Source organism: Aquila chrysaetos, chromosome 2 (assembly GCF_900496995.4).
Source record: "Aquila chrysaetos chrysaetos chromosome 2, bAquChr1.4, whole genome shotgun sequence".
Classification (NCBI taxonomy): domain Eukaryota; kingdom Metazoa; phylum Chordata; class Aves; order Accipitriformes; family Accipitridae; genus Aquila; species Aquila chrysaetos.
The window spans coordinates 35,384,754-35,407,777 of record NC_044005.1 but is presented as its reverse complement, the minus strand read 5'-3'; the positions used below and the strand labels follow the sequence as shown (position 1 = coordinate 35,407,777).

The following is a 23,024-nucleotide window of genomic DNA, read 5'->3' as shown; positions in this document are numbered from 1 at the left end:
GTCCCGTGTCGTGTCCCCCCCCCGTCCCCCCCCCTTCGAGCGATTGGGTCGCAGGGCGGAGGAGAGAAGCTGTAATTCACGCCGCTTTTCCTTCTTCTTGCAGGTCCGCGCTGAAAAACCACTTTTTTCTTCAAACCCAGAGTTGGACAATTTGGTAAGGCCTGCTCGCCCCTCTGCCCCGCTCCCCTCCCGCCCCTCCCGCCCCCACCGGCAGCTGCCGGCAAGCGCCCTCCGCCGTCCGGGGCGGCGGCTGCCGACCCGGGCACCCGGGCTGCGCGGGCAGGGGAGGGGGAGAGCCGGCAGGCTGGGGAGCTACCGTCAAGCGGCTTCAAAGAGCTGCACTTTTAAAGTGAGCCAGGGCGAACTCTCGAGCCCCAGTGCGTTGCAAAGCCCTGTCTGAAAGCCACGGGAAGCTACAGTGAAGGAAATAACTGCTTAAGAGGAGAGAGCTGGAGAGTTCTAACGTAATTCTTTTGCTAATGTGAACGATTTCAATATTCAAAGTGCCTAAATCCGCTTGTAAAGAAGATGCCAAACTATTCATCCTTCCCTCCCCCCCCCTTTCTCCTGCGGGCGGTGGGGGGGTGGGAGTGTGTGGTTGACTTCTCTGCGGACCCTCCGGGGTGAGGGCCGGGGTGTTGAGAGGGAGCGAGGAAAAGAGGAAGAGGTTTTCTCCAACATCGCGGTAATAAAGCACTAATCACCGCTCCTGGGATAAATATGATAAAAATCAAGTGCTTAGGTTAAAGTTGATCGAAATTGTTCAAGCGTGACCAATGAGCTAAAATCCTGGATAATGACTGCGCGCCCTGACAATCCCCTTCTCCCCCTCGCCCACTCGGGCTCTCGGCTCTGCACAGCCCCCGTGTTCCTGTCTCCCACGTAACCCCTCGCTCAAAACTTTCTTGCAGATGATCCAAGCAATACAAGTACTAAGGTTTCACCTTTTGGAATTAGAAAAGGTAAGAGCCATGGAGGCGGGCGGGGGGCAAGCCATTCCCTCCCTGTGTCGTCGTCGTCCCCCCGTCCCCCCGTCGTCCCCCCCCCCTTGACTGTTTGGGATGACTTGTAAACATGGCCAGAGGAGACAGGGGAAACGCAGTGTGATACTGTAACCTGTGCCATCGGAGCATGTGACACCCGCCAGCCATGCCCAGCCCAGCCCGGCATTATTCTTTTTTTTTTTTTTTTTCCAGCGTAATTTCAACCGAGTCATTAAACGTATATATTATTAACCCCCCCTCCCACCCTTCTTACCCCTTCCCTCGGTAGAAGCTCTTTTCCTGACTGGGAAATCATACGTTTAACAAAACGAGAAATGAAAGCACTCCTGCCTTCCTCCGGCTCTGGCAGGCATATTAACCCCAAGCAAGCAGTAAATGTTTGGAAGAGGCAGGGGGCCCCTGCGCGGCGTGGGGAGGGGGCTGTGCCCGGGGACGAGAACGGCTCTTCCCCCAGCCTCGGCGAGTACCTTCCTTTTACTGCTGCCGGCCACACAGACCTTTCTTTGGCCCCGGTTTAAACCGATCCAGTCCCCGAGTGACTAGCTGTACCTGTCTGGGCTGGGTATGCTCCAGAGGTACCGCCTGGGTCCAGCTCCCAGGGTCCTGATCTTATCAGCAAGTCGGATTTTCCTCTGCACACCCGGCTGAGCCCACTATCTCTCTTTCTCTGTCTCTAACTTGTTGCTGCGGCAAGTCTCTAGAGAATAATATGTGCTGCAACAATTTCTCTATTGTTTCCTTGCCTTCAACTATTGTGCCCCTTAATTAGAGTTACTTGTGGAGTGGATCAGAGGGTTGTTCTGGCTATCAAAAAAAAAAAAAAAGTTGCAATCCGATATTTTGCCATTATTGATACTATTATTCTTGTTACTGTTTTCAGGTTCATGAATTGTGCGATAACTTCTGCCATCGGTACATTAGTTGTTTGAAAGGAAAAATGCCAATAGACCTCGTTATCGATGAAAGGGATGGCAGCTCCAAATCAGACCACGAAGAACTCTCAGGATCTTCCACAAATTTAGCCGATCATGTAAGTCCTTCTGATTTCTTTGTGTCACTTTTTAAGGCTTTAACCTGCTTAGAGGACCTGTCCCCGATTTCATTGTTTTGCTGCTGTTGTCTGTTAGTAGCATTATTACCATTACGACTCTAACCTCTCGCAAGCTCGGATCCCATCCTTACGCTTTCTTCCCTCGCGTTTCGTAAAGTTGTAGAAATGCGAAAGGTTCCTTCTGTTTCCATCTGTAAAGCAGCGAGTTTGCAACGGTTTGTAAAGTTTCCTGGTCCGGGCGGCTTGGAGAGCTAGCAGACTGTCGGTTTGATGCAGGGATCGGTGCTTTCTCTTCTTCGTTGCCAACTCTGCAATCAGTGCAGCAATGTAAGGAAACAGAGACAAGAAAGTTAGGGAGAAAGTTTGCTGATTTGCTCCCCCCTCCCCTCTCGTGGGGATGACAAGTGATGAGAATTATTGGCAATACTACATTGCATTACAAAAAAGGGGTTAGCACATTAGAGTTTCCAATGCTCGTGCTTTATAGCAACTTATTGTCAGAATATGGACTTATTGCCAAACGCCTGAAGCATCTTCATAATAAAAGACAGTAACCTTGATGAAGCAATTATTAACAATGTATTACAGAAAGCTGGAGAGAATGATGATTGAGTAACCGTAGGTTAGCGGTTGATTTTAACACTTTAGGAGTTGGTGAATTAGTGTTATGTGTGTAGGACTGAACGTTGGTGTGCGTGGTAAGGAGAGTGCCTTTGTTTTTCCGGGTTTTGGAGCGGCTCTTGTGATCCTTCAAAAGATGTAGACGCGGAGAGACTTCGGGATGTGAAGGGAAAGATTGCAGCTGGTACCGCAGAAAAGGGAAGGAATAGCTCTGGTTAAAAAGAGTGGGTGTGAACTCGAGTTTATTTATAGGAACGCATCCCTGGGGGGAAAAGGGGTTTACACAGTTTTAGATTCAATTGAACTCATAATCTAAATGATACAGTCTAATATTTTAGCGGTTGAAATATTAATTTAACACCCGGTGTGAAGTTAACCATGCTTTCTGCACAGGCGCCTGCCTTTATTTCCCAGTGTGTTAAGAAGAGTAGCTGTAAGCCCAGGGAGAATGAGCTTTCTAGGAGCTTTTGTTTCCTTTGAAAACATGTTGTTTGTGTGTGTATTTGATAATTACATTAGACCTGGACTGAACCTGAATTGGGAGATAAAATAATAATAAATTCTTCTAAATGCTCCCCTTCTGGCACGGCTTAGTTCCAGAGCCCGGGAAATATTTTTGGACCCAAGCCTTAGCTTTCATTTTCTCATTTGTATTCAGTAAACACTGCAGGACAAGGTTTTTGCGATGTTTTCCATTTTAAATCTATTATTTTGAGAGAAAAAAAATGTATGCAGAGGTTCCCGAAAGTTTCTCTGCTTATCAGCTATCTCACACGTAGCTAATAAACTCTATGAGGCATGACACTCTTTCAAAAATATTTGGTTTCTGGCATTTTAGAACCCTAAATTCGTGTGCATAAGTATTCCGGGAGAGCACTAGAAAAGAAATTGAAATGAGTGGCAACCTGAAAGATAGGGGGTCATTGTGTATGATTCAGAGCAACAGGAAAAAAAAAAAAAGTACATGTTTCTCCCGTACAGTTTCTTTACAAGAGTGTGTTTCAAGTGGAAGTGTAGAAATGGAGCATGCTTGTGTTTATATTGAAGAGATTAGATAAACTAGCCTGTTTAGGGTTCTGGCAGATGGCGAATGCTCAAGCCAATTTGCAGTGCGCCATTATAATATTTAAATTCACACACAATGATAGGACAGGGGTGGAAGGGGTTAGCATTTTGATAATTTGATAACTATTATCTTCCCTAAGAAGAATCTCCTCTTGCTTTTGTGGCCCAAAAAACAAACTCAAATAAATATGACAACCCATTTATCTTGCACCCGTTAGGGTTTACCACTTCATTGGGTATTATAATTTAAAGCCTTTTATTTCCTGGAGATTTGAGCTATAACATTTTTACTTTAGCCCCCTGCTATTTGTTTTGAAAGGAAGCAATAATTTGTGCAACCAGAACACCAACTGGGAAATGAAGAGTTGTATCACATAGTTACATTTTATTCATGCGTTTTGGGAAATGTGTCTCCTTATTGGATTTGTGTGTGTGTGTGTGTGTGTGTGTGTGTGTATTAGCTTGTTTTCCCAACAAAACTTCAACACTCTTTTATAGCTTAGTCAAACTACCGTGCGTGTACACATTTATATTTGCACTGTACAAGGTTCCAGCAGGAAGAAATCCACTTTTATTCATAAAGAAGGAAGAGCTTTAAAAAATGGCTAATATAAACACGCAAGACTATAAAAAAATGAGCTATCACTTGTGAGCATCTACCTGAAAATGTAGTAGTTCAAGCATGCAAATTTGTCCAATTTGACTCTCCAGGTTTATTTTTTCATTTGCTTTGATATGCATATTTAATATATAGCCTCAGGCTAGATCTCATTTGGTGAAAGTTGGTGCAGGGGTGATGATGAGCCACTTCAGAAGGACAGAGACAGCATGTTGTTTCCTCTGTTTTATGTATTGGCCCACTATTCTGATCCATGGGTCTTCCCCTCATGGTTTTATTTGCACATGAAATACTAGGAGCATTTCAACTGATTGGCTATGAATAATGATAGCCAAAAAGAAGTGTAGGTTAATTTGTTGTGTGCCAAGGTTTCTCTTGTGGAGATGACAGTTTGTGACAGCTGTTTGACACCCCAAAAATCCATACACCTCTATTCTTATTAAGTGCTATAAAGCTACACTGTGTGTGTTTAATGTGAATGCGAGGGGTGGTAGCGGTGACAGTGGCAGTGCTGAACTAGGAACTAAGGCAGCTCTCAGTTTTATTCCTTTGCTAGACCTGGAAAGAGGCATAAGGGAAAGTAACAGAAAGAATTGTAGGATTAGCCAATATTTACCATAAGACTTTAAATGGGGTACTCAAATAGTGCATGCTTCCCTTTTCAAAATCTACTGCTCTACTATTTATATAACTTAATTGGAAATCAAAACCAAAATCAACAAAGGAATGAATTCTTCAGAGATATACCTGTGCTGGAAAGAGGAGACAGCTGCAAGCGGTTGTGCTAGACGTGTTTGGTAATAAATGTGTTTATCGAATTTTATTTTAGTGCGCTATTAACTGTTATGTAATACAGTAAGTGTAGAGGGTCCAGGGACTTGGTAGATCAAATAGTGCAGTGCTGGCCACAAGAAGCTGAAACTTTTGTTATTACTTTGCTGTGTTTAGTAAATATAACAGCCCATAATTAGTGTTTGAATTTTTAACACCCTCATATTTTTTTATTGCTCTGAGGTATTAGCTGTAGATGGGAAGAAGGTAATTACAGCTATGCCCTGGCTGAACCAGATCAGTTAGGGAAGAAAAAAAAAAAAAAAGAAAAGAAAAGAGGAAAGAAACCTTTCCAGCTGCAGTTCAAGTTGAGTTTCCCAGCACAGACAATTTATTATTGTTCAATATAAACACTCTGGGCCCTATCCTGCATTCCCTGTTCAGCCTAAATTATCTCCTGAGATTGCCAGCAAATTTTTTTTTTTTTCCTTTCGAGCTAGTCAGATATGAATAACATGATGCTTGTAAAATTTGGAGATTTTAAAACTTTTTCGAGCATATGATAACATTTTGTACTTTAATTACATTTCTTCCGTACCTGGCTTCACCTGGTGCCACACAATTCTTCCTTTAGCACAAACTTACTTTGAAGCCTAGTAATTCTCCCGTAGAAATTTATGGCTCTCCTTCCTCTGGCTTTCATGGGAGCAGGACCAGGGCCTCAGTCTTTCTGATATTTGTTTATATGTTCTAGTCAATTTGCAGCGGGGAGGTAATAATATACAGATCATCATTTATAAAATATAATTAAAAATGGATAGAAATATACATATATCTCTTTTTTATAAAAGGACTGTTGACAGATTAGAAATCTGATGCCTTAGCTGTAGAAGAGAAATATTAGTCTGAATATTAAACCTTTCAGCTCTCAAATGAGGAGATACTTTTATTTTGTACTTTTGGACATCCAGACATTTTACATTTCTTTAATATTTCTTCTCAAAGAACGGTCTGTGCAAATTCCTGACATCTTGCAGATGAGAAAAAAATAAAAATAGGGTAATATATATCTGCTCCAGTTATATAATTAAACCTTTAGGTAAGATTTCTCTGAGTAATGAGGAAATAATTGGGGGCCTGATGCTGCAGTCTCCAGGTTTGCCACACTTTGATGGACTTCAGCGGGAGTTTTGAGTATGCCAGAAACAGGATCAGACCCCAAAGGTGCCCTTTCTGTTTGTAGTGTGTCAGAAGGGAAACTAAGTAGCTAACCGCAACAATAATAAGGCAAACTTTTTTCTTTAATAACTGAATTTCTTAGTGTGTGACTTAAGATTTTGGATATTATGGTAGGCCCTGTCCTTTCTGAAGGGGCAAGGAGCACCAGGAACTTTCCGAGACTGTAGAGAATGTTGGATATTTCCTCTTTTTGATGGGCCAAGGTACTCTGCAGTCAAAGGTAATCTACAGCTCAAATTTCAGTGCTTTAGTTTTAAACTGGGTTCTATCAAACTGAACCGGTCATGTATTTCACTATCTATTTTATGCCGGTGTTGCCACTTTGGTTTGAGTTGTCTATCAGTCTAGATGAAGTGTAACCACACAGAATGACGTAGAAGGACAATTAAAAAAACAACCACCCCCCCGATTTTTCAGGTCTCAGTTCCTTGCTGACAGGTGGATTACACGTCTGATTTCAATCTTAATTGGAAAATACAAAGCATGCAGGTTTTCAGAATGTTGCCACATTCTAGGAGTGTCAAAAATTCCTTCTGACACTTTCCTCGAATGCGAAATCAAGGGACAAGAATTAAAACTTGTACATACGTATACATACATACACAAATATCTGATAGATCACAATGCCTTGTCTTTTGTTTAAATTGTGTAATTCTGCTACAAAAAAGTTACCATACTAAATATGCATCTGTAAGAAAATAAACCCTAGTAATATCGGGAGTAGCTGTTTTTAGAAAACATACATATCGTGTCAAATTAGAGTTTTTCATGGCTCATTTACTTATCGAAGGTTTCTTTATATAGTAAATTTATTGCTACTGCACTCCACAACAGTTTCTAAGATACCATCCTGAACTTTATACCTACAAAACATAGACAGACACAGACACGCACACAGAAACACACATGCATGTATGTGAGTACATTTCTATGTCCAGCATAGTATATCATCTTTTGATATACGGTGGTACCTAGATACAGATTTTTGTGGCATCAATCACGTCAGTCATTCCACTATATTTACAGGTGTTAACTTGTAAGAACAAGGTGAGCAGGATTTGGCTTGTATTTCCGGGGGGGTGGAAATGCCATCCATATCAGTAGTTCAGTTCAGTTTTGTGTTTGCAAAATTAGTTTACCAGAGCAACCTCCAGACCTTTGAGTCCAACCATCTTCACAAAGAACGAGCCCTGTAGCTGTTGCAGTTTCTTTTATGAAAGTAAGTTGTGTTTTATTTGTTCCTGCAAGATCAATGGTTCTGTCCTTTTCATCTGATAAAATGTAAGGGCCTGATCCTGTCACGGTTGTATACTTAAAACTTCAGTTAACGTCTGTGAGCCAAATCCTGCTTGGCTTACTCACATGGGTATCAGCTGGCCTGATTGATTTTACTTCCCAGTTATAAATAAGAAGCAAATTCCTTATGGTTAATTGACTCTTTAATATCACCATAAAAAGCAGTGTGAGATCAGAATCAGCCCTAGCGGGACTGCATACACTCACAAAAAATTAGCCAGACTTTGCCCAGTGGAAATTCTGGGCATACAAAGTAAGAATTGCAATTTAACAGAAGGTTATCTTATATCAAATTTCTCTGTTACAACATCTCTGTTCAAGAAATCCTGCAGCAGCTAAAAACTCTTACACTTTCCACCAGATTTGCAGCATCGACAAAAGAGTAACACATCAGATTTGCTTTGTATACCAGGAGACTCTTGTCCTTTCTGTTGCTCTTTCCTAGATTTAGCAAAATTCAATGGTGGTGCTAAATCAATTTTTTTTTTAACTTTCAAGGGAAAAAACACTGGCAAAATTGGGTTTTCTAGGGAAGGCTGTGTGTGTAAATGAGAAACAGTGGATAGCAGCGGAGTGATCTCCTGTGGCCCTGCTAGTACAAGCTTTCCCCATATTGTCTCCTGCTTTTATATTAATTACAACTTGCATTATCAGCTGCGAGTCTGTAGCCCAGCAAATAGAAAATACTGCCCCTGGAGACCTAGCTTCTTGTATCTATTTTCCATCTCCTTCTATTGTGCTCTACTCAGTATTCACTGCTTTTCTCCTGGTAACACTGCTCTTTAACACAATTAGGTAAGAGCAAGAGGAGCACCATATTTGACTCCCAATTATTAAAACTACTGGGAATAGATACATGTGTGCTGTTTACCTTCTATGGTATCTGGCATTAGTTTAGGTCATATGCGTGTGAAAATCTTACAGTATGCACACGTACACAAACCAGGCAATTGCATTTTGGCAGACATCATCCACACTCTTCAACGTGTTTCTGCAAAGTATATTACTAAACTTGCAAGAAGATATGAGAAGCCATGCTAACAGTTTGTGTAATTTATCTAAAGCTATCTCATTTTCTGGGCTTTTTTTACAGCGTGATAGCGTAATACAAATTTTCTTGAAATCAATAAAAAAATTGCAATTAATGTTAGCGGGCTTTAGATCAGGATCTCTTTAGGTAACTAAACTGTACTGATAAAGTGTTTCCAGTGAAGTACACTTTAGATGTGTCATTTAGTCCCATTTTTTTGTGAGGACATACATAAAATAACTACTTATGATTAGGCATTTGGCCAAGAAGCTTTCCTTGAGGGATGCAAAGTTGGAAACAGTCTAGGGGAGAAAAAGAGAAGTTCACTGACATGTGCAATAATCTTAGTCCAAAGCAAAAGAATGCTGCCTTTTTATGAGGCTGTAAACTCCACCCCTAGAGTTATTTGTCATTTTTTATAATATTAAAGCCTAGCTATTTCCCTCCCTTTCAAATTCCTCCAACATTCTCTTGTCGCATCTTGTAAATAGCCCATCTTATTATTTCTGTCCTTCAACAAAATTCTGCCAAATTGCTTCCTCAAGAAAACTGTGTCACAAGAAATACATTGAATTCCCAATCAATACAGTCTGTCTTTCTAAAACGGGATCTACAAACTGAGGTCAAGAACAACTCAGCCTGGTAGAGACAGCAAGTGTTTTCAGCTGCGGGAATTCTTATTCAGTGATCCTTTCCAAATCGTTACGGTTTTGAAACAGAAAGGCCGGTCTAGCTTTTGAAATACTGTATGATAGGTTTTGGATGACATTTGCCTTAAAACATAGCTGAGGTGTTACCAGTTAATTATTGTAATTTTCATATGTGTGATAAGGAGCTCCAACAGCAGCCAGCTTAAGAGAGCCTGCAGTGCATAAAATTAACATAACTCACGGTGTTCCCTGGAAAGTTTAGCCTAGGTGAACATGTTGCAATTATTACATTTTCTAAAAGAAGGTTCCAGCCTGATGTTGTTGGAGGGCTAAACTCATGCTATGCTATTGTTTCTTTCCTTTTTCATGTATTTCTTCTAGCTCTTTATCTGATTACCATCCGGCAAACAGCTGACGCTAAGAGGCTGCAGAGGGCTGAAGAGCTCCTGTCTGCTGTTTGCCTTCAGCTTGAAGCTATTTGAGTGGCTTCCTAACTCAGAGATAAAAAGAGAAGCTCATAGGCACAACTGTGTTTTAATCCAGGCTGTAAAGAAACTTGCTCGGTTTTTGCATTTTATTTCCATCTGAACTTTTTGTTAACCTTATTTTCAACTTTGGGGGGTTTTTGTAATAACATCTGGGCTGCTTGAACTTTCAAGCCTTCTCATCTTTCTTTTTGTGTTTCTTTCCAGCTGATTCTGTAAAACGATGGTAAAATGTTTTTGTTTGTTGTTTGTTTGTTTGTTTTTTAAATGAAATTGGGGGGGGGTGTACGGTATTAATAATGATTTCTGAGACCTAATTAAAACAACAACCTCAATGAGTATAACATACTATTGTTTGGTGGGTTCTTTTTCCTGTTGTGGTTCTGTGTGAGGAAAAGTAGATCAGTCTTCTAGGTTTTGGAGGGGGTGGTGGTTTTGTGCCATCAGTGCTGTCTGTTGCGCTGACAGGTTAGGCAAATTTCAGATCCCGGCCTGTCTTCTGATTTTACTGATATCTTCCTGCTATGGAATCACGTACGTGGGTGCACGTGTGTGTCTGTGTAAGGTGAAGGGGATTTGGATCCTTCTTAACCTTTGGTCACCTAGGGCTTTATTGGGAACCTTTTGAAGTCATGGGCTCTTCCCTTTGTCTCTGCTGTGATCTGGGTCAGGCCCATTAGATTTATGTTACTGGGTATTGTAGCAAGCCGTTATTTGGCAGTTCCATTTTGCGTTGCTGTAGAGCATGTGGTACTAATCAGCGCTAGGAGATTACTTTGAGATGTTTCAATATATATTTTGGGACCTGATTCCAATCACACTTACACTGAATTTTACAATGGGTAAATCAGTTGATTTTGTTGAACTTATTCCTACTACACATCAGGGTAGATGAGGTCAGAATCAGTCCTGCTCACAGAATTTATTCAAACTTGTCGCTTGTTGCTTTCAGGATCTCCTCATGCTTTAATAGTCTGGTATTATTTCACAATGCAGATTGAAAACACAATCAAACCTAAGAAGCAATCTTTTTTTTTTTTTTTTGAGAGGGGATTTTTTGTTGTTGTTGAATTATTATAATGTGCTTGATTTAAGTTGTCACATACAGGTGACAAGTAATGCAGGTCCAACCCCTAGTCTGATCTGTTTCATGTGTTCTTGCTCTCCTTTTCTGCCAGAGGAAATTCCATCTCTTGCCTGCCTTCATGTGGTGCTGATAAAGCTCTTCCTGTACAGTAGAATTCCTGTTTTCCTTTAAGCAACAGCAGGGTATTGGGAATGATCAGGAAAGGGGAGGAGGACAGGAGGAGAATACACTCAACAAAGTAGCACTAAACTGTAACATTAAGTTTTCCTCACTTTACAGTTTTAAATAGCAGCTCCTCGCTCCGGGAAAGCCAATACTCAATAAATTAGAAAGCTCACATTAATTAGGTGGCTAAAGTACAGTTGTTGAGGTCTTACTTAGCCAAGTTTGGCAAACTTTATATGTCTGTCTGCTGCGTTCCCTTTTGTTGTGTTTTATGCATAGTAATGTAGAAAGTATTACATAAAAATCACTATACATGTTATTTTATATAATCACCTGGTGGTTATTCTTGACAATACTTGCAAACGAACTGTTAGAGTGATACATCTAGAAAGTCTTTTGAAATGTGTCGTATCAAGGTGGGGGGGGGGGGGGGGCGGTGAGGAAGCATCTTTCCTGGTATATAACATCTTTCAGAGAAAGCTTGCTTTTTCCCGACAACTTTGTATTTGCTTGAAGTTTTTCCAGCATTCAAATGGGTGAGAGAGAGGGTAGGGTGTGAGGACACGCTCCTCTCCCATGCATGTTCTCCTCTACTTCTTGAAACAGTTTCCCTCCTCTTCCTCTACCCTCCCATCTCTAGTCAGTCTGGAAAAACAAAGTGTGGGGAGATAGTTTGCATACCAACTATCCTGACCCTAATGTGAACACCTAGTATCGTAAACTGTGCGGGTTGATGGTCTCCCCCCACCCCCCTGTATAGCTCATTAAGAAACTTAATTATTTTTTTTTCTCCCCTGAAATATTCTTCTGCAGTACTATTCAAACAATTAAATCCAGACAACTCTTTGGAAAGTTTAAAAAAGAAAAAAATCTGTCCTTTATTTTACCAAGTAAATCTTTGTACCTCCTCCGCTTGTCGTTGCTGAAGAATTATTACACTGTGCAAACAGTATCGGTGTTTGGCACATTTCACAAATGCTAATGTGTATACTTTTCCCCTCCTCCCCTCTTCTCCCGGTTTTCTTTCTGTTCTTCATTTGCTATTGGAATGGGAACTGTGGAAAAAATTCCTTGGCATTCTGACACCAGAATCCTTCATCTTGGAGAGACCACGATGATGCAACCTCAACGCACTCGGCAGGCACACCGGGGCCCTCCAGTGGGGGCCATGCTTCCCAGAGCGGAGACAACAGCAGCGAGCAAGGTAAAAGGTCAAACTTTTTCCCTCCGCAAAGTAGGCATGACTAAAATAACTCCAGCTTTTTTTATTATATCAGTACATCTGCCTTAGAGTAAACATGGAGTGGCAGACTTGCAGTATAATCAGCTGTAACTTAGGGAGACGGTATTTCCTTTTTCCTAACCCACTTAGCTGCATTTTATTATTATTTCAAAGTGAAATATCTAATCTTCAAACAAGCTTTGTAATAACAATTGATTAGTTCTGCCAATTCCTTTACAAATTTGGTTATCTACAGTTTATTTTTTTGTGGTGTAAGTAAATATAATGACAGACGTACTCTCCAGCTGTGATGCAGTTGTTTGAGCTGGGTTATAGATGGAGAAATTAACCTGTAGTTGTAGCTGGGGAAGAGACTCCTACATGAAGTTATGAAGCTGCTACATTACGTAAAGTAGAAGCAAAACCAAACTGGACAAAAATGTTTCCTACGATGTTTGCTTGTACAGATTTGTTTCTGCTTCTGAAAATCTGAATTCATAATGGTAAATAGAGATCCACCTGAACTGCAAAACCTCTGCTGGATCTTTGATTATTATTTCAGGGGTTTTTGTTTTATTTCCTACTGCATTGCACCTTCTGTGTGGTCATCTGCATCCATGCTGAGTGAGTGTCAAAGGCTGTCATTCTGATATGATAGTGTTTTACACTTGCTCATTAGAAGTATAAGTGACTCCAGAAGGTATAAGAGTCAAGCCTCCAGTGCTAAAAGTTGGTAAAGATGGTCTACAGTCACTCTTGGATCTTGATGCAGAATAGATTTTTTTTTTTTTAAGACCAAAGTTTAAGGTGGGCTCCATTCTTTTTTTTCTTTGTAAACATGGTAAGCGTCAGCTAGTGAGTGAGACCTTGCCTTTATAATGTCTTATGACATGCTCCCTCCATCTCATGCATCTGCAGCATTTTGGCACTGTGTTTCCTCCACATGAGGGTTACACATACCCAACAGAGCCAACTGACAGGTCTGCCATCCAACCAGCCATGCGGAATGCCAAAACTGGAGAGGGGAGCAGCCTTCAGGCTAGAGCTGCTGTGACTAGCCTTGCGCCGCGGGCCACTTCCCACCATGATATTTGCCACACTTAGGTGGCAGAGCAGATACGTGACTTCACCTCTCTCACGTGGCCCACTGCTTGGCACAGAGCTAGATCCCCTCGTCTGTCTCACGATCCGGTGTCGTACCCGTTGCCATTCTAGGAACTTGCAAAGTTTGTTTCTGGTAGAGTGGTTTAGGTTTGTCTCCTATTTGTATGAATTGTTTATACATTTGTAATCTTATTGCTGATAGAAAGCAGCCATGGCACAGGGTGTGATCCAACTCCAACGTGAGTCACACAGGATTTTTTTCCATGTGGTTGTATCGGAGCTGTACGAGGCCCAGCGTGAACTATTACAGCTTCAGCAGCTAACGAAAGGGAGAGCTTGACCGCTAGGCAGCAAATCCGTGTTATGTCTATTAGCTGGCTATAGACTTTACTGTTGATCAAATGTTTACGTTGTATATTGTGGCTAAGATACTTGGTGTAGCAGATGATCATTTGCATACTTAAAAATGATTCCTCTGAGTCATCTGCCACAGCATGTTCATTCCACCCCTAGGTAAGAAATTTCCTCATGCTCGTATCTCCTCTCTGTCCCAGCAACCCCTTAGAAATTAGAAGAGTTTCTTCATCGAGCCATGCTTGATGTAAAGAAAACCCTTGTATTGATATCCAGGGATCTTGCATTTCACTAGTCCCCGATCCCTTGTCATCTAACTCGAGGTGCTTGAGAAATATTGCTAAGTGTAAGAAACAGTAGTTGATGATAACTACACCAACTTCCTGTTGGAGGCTGAGGTTTCTGGTAATATATATGATTTAAACAAACCTGTTACACTCATTTCTGGAGAAGGGCAACAACCGCTGAAGGGCCAAATCAGTCACTAGCGCTGCCCAGTCTAGCAGGGTAAAACATCACTAGTATGCTTTCCTTTGTGCTCAGTTGGGCCTTTTAAAGTCGTCCAGTGGCAAATCAGCATTCCACTCATCTGCTGGCAGCTGAAAGATGTATGATCCTACAGCACCGACAAAATTCCCATTGGAGACAGCTTTGGATTGCTCTCCCCCTCTCAACCCTGGGAAAGACTAAAGAGAGGGAGGCCCGTACTGAATTTTCCTTAGGCTTCCTTAAGGGGGGCAGGGTTTACTTTATAACTCGTGAACTGGCAGTGAGTCGGTCCCAGGCAATGCCAAGATGGGTGATGCCCTCTTGAGCTATTCTGGTGCAGTTACTTATTTGGGTCAACCTGGTTTCCCTACAGTTTTGTCAAGACCTTCCACAAATGTTGCTTCAAGTATTCCACTTCCCCCAACGGATTTCTTGGGAATGGGAGCTCATTAGGGAGTCTTGGGTTACGTTAGCAACTTATGGTCTCCTCCACTGATGCCTGGTGGCAGCAGAGATTGATTCAAACTAGAGTCAGTCTCTTCTGGCTCTTGGGAGCTCTCTTTCCAGGGGTCTCTGCTTTTGCCTTAAGTCTATGATGTGCAGCTTGTGGGTTGGTTTTTTTTTTTGGGGGGGGGGTGGGGGAGATGGAAAGGAGTTAGGTGAGTGGTGATGTTATTTTTGCAGACTTTCTCTGCATGAGGTAGATCTCTTTATTACACAGAGGAATCCATCCATAAGTCTTAAAGTTAGAACCAAACAAAAAAGGTGTAGGCATTTTGTCTGTTTATGGAGGAAAGTCTTTCCATGGCAGTGCATCAAAAGGGTTAATCTAGTCAATGCTTGGTATTATTAGAAACATGCAGGCATTGAAAGAGTTAAAGAAAGGGCCTTCAGGCAATAAATGTTGAAAGATTATCCTAATTTTATTAGTGGCGAGTGTCTATGTTGTTCTTAACATGTCACCTCACTTGTTCAACAGAAAACTAAGCTATACAACATATTGATCATCTAGCAAACCGAAGTACTAGTGACCTGTAATCTACCAAGCGTTTATTGACTTTATCCCAGTTTAGATCCACAAATGCAGATCAATGCTGTGTAATACCATTTTAGAGATTAGTAATTATGTAGTAGGTCTGATCAACTTTGCCCCTGTCCTGGAAAGACAAAGAGTTAAATATATCCAATAATAAAAATAAAACACTCTAAACATCTTACAAAGGAGAAAAAGAAGAAGCTGATTTAATGGTCTAATGAGGCCATCTTCCAGAGACTTGTTTTGTGTAGGGCTTGCTTTGACCTTTCGCTTTGCTCAGGAGCCCAACGCTTCATTTTTCACATTCTTGCAATTACGTTAACGCTTCAAGCATTTCTGACTCCAAGTCAGCTAGCAACACCAGGCATAACTCAACACTGTGAGTTTTTCTCCTCTCTGTAGATTCATTAACAGGTCACCGGGGTCCCAACTGAAATTTAAAACTGACTGGTTCTGTTGGGTTAGCTGAGTTATAGCAAGGGAGATGGCAGGAAAGGGGCTGAGGGAAGGGGAGGGGAGAGAGAAGACCCTGGGGTTTTTGCCAGGGAATATATGTGTAAAAACCCTAAGTGGAAGATTAAAAGGTGTGTGTAGCTTTATCATCCACCCTTTTCTTTGAAGGGGAAAAAAACACATCTGAAAGTCTTCTGGGGTATTGTGTTTTCCTTATTCTTTGTGCAACAAAGTGAAAACAGCCACTGCCTTTACATACAAGGCTAAAAGACTTCTAGAATTCGGCATCAGTTTGTACCACAGTGATGGATATGACGCTCCCAGACTTTAATTCCTATTTAATCTCTTTATGGGATATTTCAAATAATGAATATGGCAGATTATGCATGAAAAGTGGGAAATAAATCTTTTTAAGGTTTAAAAACATGTGGTCTACGGGAAAGCACCAGGGAATTGTTTCAGTTTCATATTTTATGATACCAGGATTGTATACCTGATTTGTCATATTCCTAGCTCAGTCACTCAAAGGGCCTGATCCAGCCAAGTCAGGTGGAGGCTGTGTTTCTTCAGGACCTTCCGGGTAGTTCAGCATCTTTTTAGGATTAGGCCTGGGGTGATAAACTTGACTGTTAAGTGAGAAGCCAGAGACAAGAAACTTCTTCTAGGTTATGCAGCAGTAAAAATATAAATGGGCATCACATCGACTTTGCTTTACCCATGTGAGTAGTTCATCAGTATGTGGTTTTTTTGGTTTGGTGGTTTGTTTTTTTTTTGATGGAACTACTTGTGCTGAATGAAGATCTGCCCCTTTATAAATAATATCTGAGGCTAATCTCTAGGGCAATATCTTAAAGTAGTTTTGAAACACTTTTGTGACAGCTTGATGTTTGTCCCACAAATTTGTCCACAATAGCTTTCTGTGGCAAAGACTAATCATCTGGTTCAGGGCAAAGTCAACTAAGACAGCTGAAATCATGCGTTCATCCCAGGTTACATCTGTGGATTGATGCATGTTGGAAAACTTAGGTAGTATATTTCTTATTCATTATACGCCATCTTGTAATAATGATGGTATACACATCAAATTTGTTTACAAAACTAGTTGATAATGCCCAGAAGCCTGTCCTAGTATTGAAACTCTACTGAAACTACATAAAGCTTTGAACCAAACTCCAGTAGTCAGAAAAAGGAAAGGGATATGTTGTTGTTAATAATAATAATAAAAAAACACAACCCCAAACCCCACATTCATGCAAAGTCTTTGGAAGTTTAATATCCAAAAGCTAATGCTACAAGTTCTTTTTCCTCAGTCTGTATGTATAGGTAAGCCTGCTGAGGCTAGTATTCATATTCATCATAAGGATTCAGAATATATTTTTATTCCTTTGTATTTTTACCTATAAAGCTATAGGGTATGGTTTTATTGGAAGAGAGCTGTCTTTTGTAAGAAAGGAAATTCCTAATAGAAAGGCTCAAACATCCAGACTGTGAAAAATCAAACTTGCTAATAAATAATGCTTCACTGGAGATGCATTATTTCAGAAGGCACAGCTCTCATAAAGGTGAACCGTATGAAGTATGAAAAACTCTTAAAGAACAATGACTTTTTTCAGCTGAGGAAGATACAGGAAGAGAGTAGCCCTTATTAATTCATCTTTTCCTTTCAAGTTTGAGGGGCCCGTCCTTGTGTTGATATGTATGAGTAATTCCCATTAATGGTGATGGGAGTTACGCATGTGCACTGACAGAAGAATAGACCCCTTAGTGTTCAAAGCACATGAAATTTACATTTTTTCCATTGCTGTAATTGAGATGTTGACAAATTGGAGAATATTGATGAGCCTTTGTTTTAAGTATTTCTTGCCAAGTTTGCTTTATTTTTTCATGGTTTGAACAATGGTGTGGGTTCAGCAGCAATGAATAATAAGGGTAGAGTAAAGATAACTTTGTATTTCAATATTTTGATGTGCCAATATGAAATAAATTGTCTTAGGCAAATGGAATATGCTGTTTTAATCATTAGCTATGCATGAAAGAAAAATTGATGTTGACATCTTTGCTGTAAAATCGTTGTAATGGGGCCTTCCTTACAATTCATTTTTGTAAAATTCATTTTGTACATTTTGCAGCAATTGAACAATCCCTGCACTGTGAATAGGCAGAATTCCCAGAAATACTGAGACAGTTGGCCCAGTAACTGCTGAGCTCACACTGCACACCACATGCACATTAACCATAATGATGCCAGAACCAGCTTAGCTAAATATAGTCACATTTTAGTATCCTCCCATCCTTTCTTTTCTTTCTGTCTGTCGCATGAACAAATACATCTTTTTGCAGTTTTTGTTTGATTGCTAGAGTCAGTGAATGTTTATGTCCCTACCCACTCTTCAATAAGTAGCATTAAAATTTCATAGTGAATCTTTGCTTCACTATACAGTTTTCTAATAATCAGGCTGGTGGCAACTCAGCCTGATTCCTCACCTTTTATTAAATTAAAGCTTAGAAGCAGGGGGGAGGGGGATTTAAAATACTATACTTGCATTTAAGATTTTCACCTCACTCTTAGCTTTTAATCCACATAGGTTTTTATATTTAGGTATAGATAAAAATCTATATATGCATTAGAAAACATTTACTTCCATATTTGAAGTTATGTTGTGCTGGGGTTTCAAATGCAGCCTAGGAAAACTCTGTCAATGGAATGTTTTCATAGTGGCAGTAATCTCTTTAAAATAACCCTAAATACAATATGACAGATGCCATCTGGAATAATCTTTTGCTAGTTGCTTTCAACTTTTATTTTTTCCTACAGCTAAGTTCATCTAAAACTGGTCACTTACTGTTATGGTAAACATAGTGAACTCTTTCCTCCCTTTTGTACGTGAAGGTTCAGTGAAAATAACTAAACAATTTTACTTAAGATATTGTTACTGTTGAGAGGTTTGCCTCTGACTTCATGTTTCTGGGTGTTTTTAAATATATGTACATGTATATGTGTGTATATATATATATTTATATATTTGTGTTTCAAAATGAAAAAGGTAGGATTCCCCCTTAGGCCATTCTTTCCATCTCAGATCATACTTAGCCTAACCCAATTTGCCTCCAAACGTTAGATAACATCCCATTTTCTAAATTATAATTGTATGTTTATTACAATATTAATGGCTTCATAATGCAACACATTCAAACATACAGTAGCAAATGCTTGAATGTCTTCCTGTGTTGTTACAGACTGACTAATTTCTTCCTATATATGCCAACTTATTTGAAAGATCTAGTGTTGGAATCTCTGGATTTTTTTTTTTTTTTAACTTAGTCGTGTAAAGGGATGTCTCCTGATGCCTGTTAGAGTTTAATTTAGAGTAGTAATTAAACTTGAATACTGCCTCATAAACAAAAGATAAACAATAAACCAGCCACGTTCCCTGCTGTTTCATAGCTTTCTTTCCCAGATGTTTTAGCCTGATAATTTTTACATAGTGAACTACCTAGCATGGAGTGCTATGGACAGAGGTCAAAGCCTGGTTCTTTGCAATGGGTTTTTAAAAACTTTCTGTTAATGAAATACTACAGAATTTTCCTTTGTGTAGCTGATAAAATTGTCAGATACTGAAGGACACTCATTAATTGACTTTTTAATTCTCTCTCTCTTGTTTAACAAGATGGCACTAATTTAAAAAAAAAAAACAAAAAACAAACCCACAAACTTTCTTTTAACTGTTGATGACCAAGGAATGTCGCTATTTCTCGATATTAGGGTGCCCGGACAGTACGTTGGAATCCTCTATGTCATCCTTAAAAAATAAAAATGCCCTTGCAGGAGCTGCTCTCTCTGCGCTGATCCTAAGCAACTAAGGAAGTGTTCACAGTGGAAGGCTTTTAATTTTTCAAACTGCTCCTCAGGCTGCCGGAGCTTGTGTGTCCATCTCTGGACTGCTCCTCTGTCAGCCATGATCTTTCTAATTGCCAGGTACTAGTAGGCCGTTCAGCTGCAGAAGCCATGTTATTTTCACTGGGTGGGGTAATTACTGAAAGCTGAGAATAGCTGCACTAAAGACACAGGGATACTTTCATGATCCCATTAGCATAAGAGAGGGTAAATTATTCATGCCAAGTGAGGATTCTATGGGGAAAAGTATAGTTAATGCACATAGTTTTTAAATGTATCCCTTTCTGCTCTGAGACTAAATTCTTGTTGGATTCAGTTCTCAGACATTTACGGGAAAGCTCTAGTGGCATGTTAGACGCAGTTCATCTCTCTCTGTTTGCAGCGCTCTCAATAGAGACCATCTGGCAAAGATCCAAAAGGTGATTAAACAAAATGATCAGCTCTTGTTGCTGTGTTACATGTCCAATACTCTGGATTAAAAAACATGACCCACAACAGTCAGCTAACATAATTTATTTTTTTTTCCCTCTTTCCCCTTCCCCTGTAAGAATTCAGATGGTCCACAAATGTCTATGCCATCTTTGTGTCCTTATGGCCCATAATCATGAACAGGTTGTGCAAATGGCTCTTTCTGTAACACGGTCTGTTCCAGCAGCATAGAAACATTTCATATTAATTGGGTCAGTCTAATGTTCATAATGACATGGGGAAAATTTACCCAAATGTGTTCTTATAGTAAACACTTAAAATGTGCCTTTCTCCTATTAGAAAGTGAAATTTGACATCAGGCTCATGTGGCTGATTTATTTTTTAAGGCGGAAGAAAATCAAAGCATGACACTGTCATCTGCTGAAAATAGTTTAAAGCTCCTTCTAACCAAACAAAAAAAAAAGGGGGGGGGGGGGAAATGAGCTGTGGTTTAACACCACAATCAGGGATGAATTTACAGTGCTATTCAGAAGAGTACTCCCTTATCATAAACAAGCTGATAATCACACTGAATCTAACTCCCAATTAGCTCTTTCTTTGCTCACAGAGATCAGCGTACATGTCCTCCTTAAGCCATGATATGTTGCTGTTGAGTCAGACAGAACATTTGTATACCTTATGTCATATTCAGAATTTAAGGATTAACACTATATATTTACCCAAAAACCCAGCTAATCAGCAAGGTAATTTTTCAAACCAATCACTTCAATGCCTGAGTTAAGGTAAAAATGCCAAGACTGTGAATAGGGGACATATGTATCTTATCTTTTGGGGGTTGCACCAAATGCCAAGTACTAGCGTAAATTCAACAGAAACCAGACATTGTTGGAAAGTAATTAAAGAAATATTGAAATTAAACCTACCATATGAGTGAAATATTTGTGGGCCCACTTGGTTGCATGCATAACAATTTGCATGGAATCGAACAGTATTTCTTTCTCTTTTACTTCTTGAGTTGCGCTTTGTTGAATGTGACAGAGGAATCACCTCTGTGTATTCTTCAGACATAGGATCGGAGGGATCTTCTTCACGCTGAGGATGTTTACAGTCCAAAATCAGTAGGTTTACTTAGAGGAGAAATGTATTTAAAAAAAAAAAAAAAAAAGAGAGAAAACTTAAAGCCTCCAAACCTATGGCAAGAAAAATCAAATTCCATTTTTGAAAGCTTAAAAGATCCACTGAGGCTGTCAGCTCTCCTTACTGTGCAAGGTGAAAGCAGCAGGTAAAAGGCACGGACGCGTCCGGAGTGCTGGTGGGGGGAGGCCAGGCTCCCCCAGCGCCAGTGCAGCCTGGCAGATGAAAGGGACCCACATAGCCTTGGGGGGCTTCAGGCTATTACAGGGCAACTCATGCTCTGTTATCATGCTGATTTTCAATTGATTTTTGGCTGTACAGTACTTGTTGAAGGCCCTCTAGAGCATCAAACACTGCATTATGGCACTACACATTGTAATACCCCGGCCTTTTGTCTTACTGCCTTTACTTCACCTGCAAAGAGGAGAGCTAACCACTCTGTCGTGGCTCTAGCTTCTGAGCAGCTTTTATATCTGGGGAAGTAGAACAGGTGAAGGAGATTTGACAGCTGTCTTTAGTTGGCTCTTAAGGTGATTTGACGCATTTGTTTGTAGTTCTGAATTTTCAAACCAATCTGGTTTTGAATTACTGTGAAACATTGCTTTTAATTTATAAAATTACTTCTCATTTAAGCAACTGATCGCAGGGTACTAATAAAACCAGGTGTGGCGCCTAAACATACTTTCTTCTTTCTCAAACTTGTATGATTCCTTTAAGTAACTGGTACTAGAGGTTGATAAAGTTGGAGCTGAGGTTGTGCAAAGCTTTCTATAGCCCGAAGTGAGTAATTTCTCTTTTCTACCTTCTCCTTTCTTTGCTTAAACTATTGTATCACTCAGGTATGTTTTTCATTCACTGAAAAATCAAGCCATCTATGTGGATTTTTAAAATCAGATGAGTGTCTGTATATTTAGGATATCATCTTCAAGTAAATGCTTACCATTTTAGCCAGTGGTTTCTACTGGCTTGTGTAAGTCTTTGTGCAGGCAGTAGAAGATGTAAATGAGTATTTTAAAATGTTTACAAGAATAAAAATGTACGTGTGAAAACACACGTAGAAACTTTAGACTTGCAACTTTCTAGTGTTATAGGGACTATAAGAAAGCGGTATAGTTGTAAGGATAGGCTGATACCAGGAAACAGTGACGGCCACCTTAACTACCCTGCTAGCTGCAGGCACGATCCAAATAACAAGTATGGTCACTGGGAAGACATCTGTTATTTTGGTGGCCTGCCTGTAGTTCCTCAGTTTGTTGCTATGAAGTAAGGATATGGCTGTCTACCCAGGAGCAACTAAGTGCAGGACTGAATCCAATAGGACCTTGTGTAAGTTACGTGCCCTCTCTGACGCGTGTTCTTCCCCATCTGTACAATGGGCACAAGAGTACTTAGATGTCGCGTGGATGTTATGAAATGGTCATCTGTTGTCAGTGGACTGCTCTGGTATTCCAGGAATGCAGGGTTACGTAGAAAATTCAAGTGCATTCTTGTATTGGCCTCCCTGAATTTCATAAAAGGAGCACTGGATATACTGCATTTGTAAATTGTAGTGCTTATTTTAACACTTCCTCTTTTCATCAAAGGTGAAAAAAGGTGAATGAAATAGCCCTGATCTTTAACTTCATATTGTGTTTAATTAATAAGACGTATAAAATGAGCAATAAAAGATGACATGGATCACATCACCAGTTCTTTAGTGATATTTGCATTAAGATGAGAAGTCTAAAGTGGTTTCCAATGTTTAAGAAATTGTTGTATCGCTATATATGTGTATTCCTTGTTTAGTGTTTGTCTCGTTTTATTTTTTTCTCTCCCCCTGAACAAT

General features: G+C 40.1%; 1 protein-coding gene across 7 annotated transcripts in view; it reads left to right on the top strand.

Moving 5' to 3' along the window:
- The window catches only part of MEIS2 (Meis homeobox 2), a 174,463-nt gene that overhangs the window by 4,511 nt on the left and 146,928 nt on the right, over positions 1–23,024 (top strand). For all 7 annotated transcript variants that reach the window (XM_030038851.2, XM_030038834.2, XM_030038843.2 and 4 more), the window contains exons 4-7: positions 104–154; positions 912–962; positions 1,885–2,034; positions 12,173–12,287. In XM_030038851.2, coding sequence (XP_029894711.1) covers positions 104–154; positions 912–962; positions 1,885–2,034; positions 12,173–12,287 — 367 coding nt within the window. The remainder of the gene's footprint in view (positions 1–103; positions 155–911; positions 963–1,884; positions 2,035–12,172; positions 12,288–23,024) is intronic.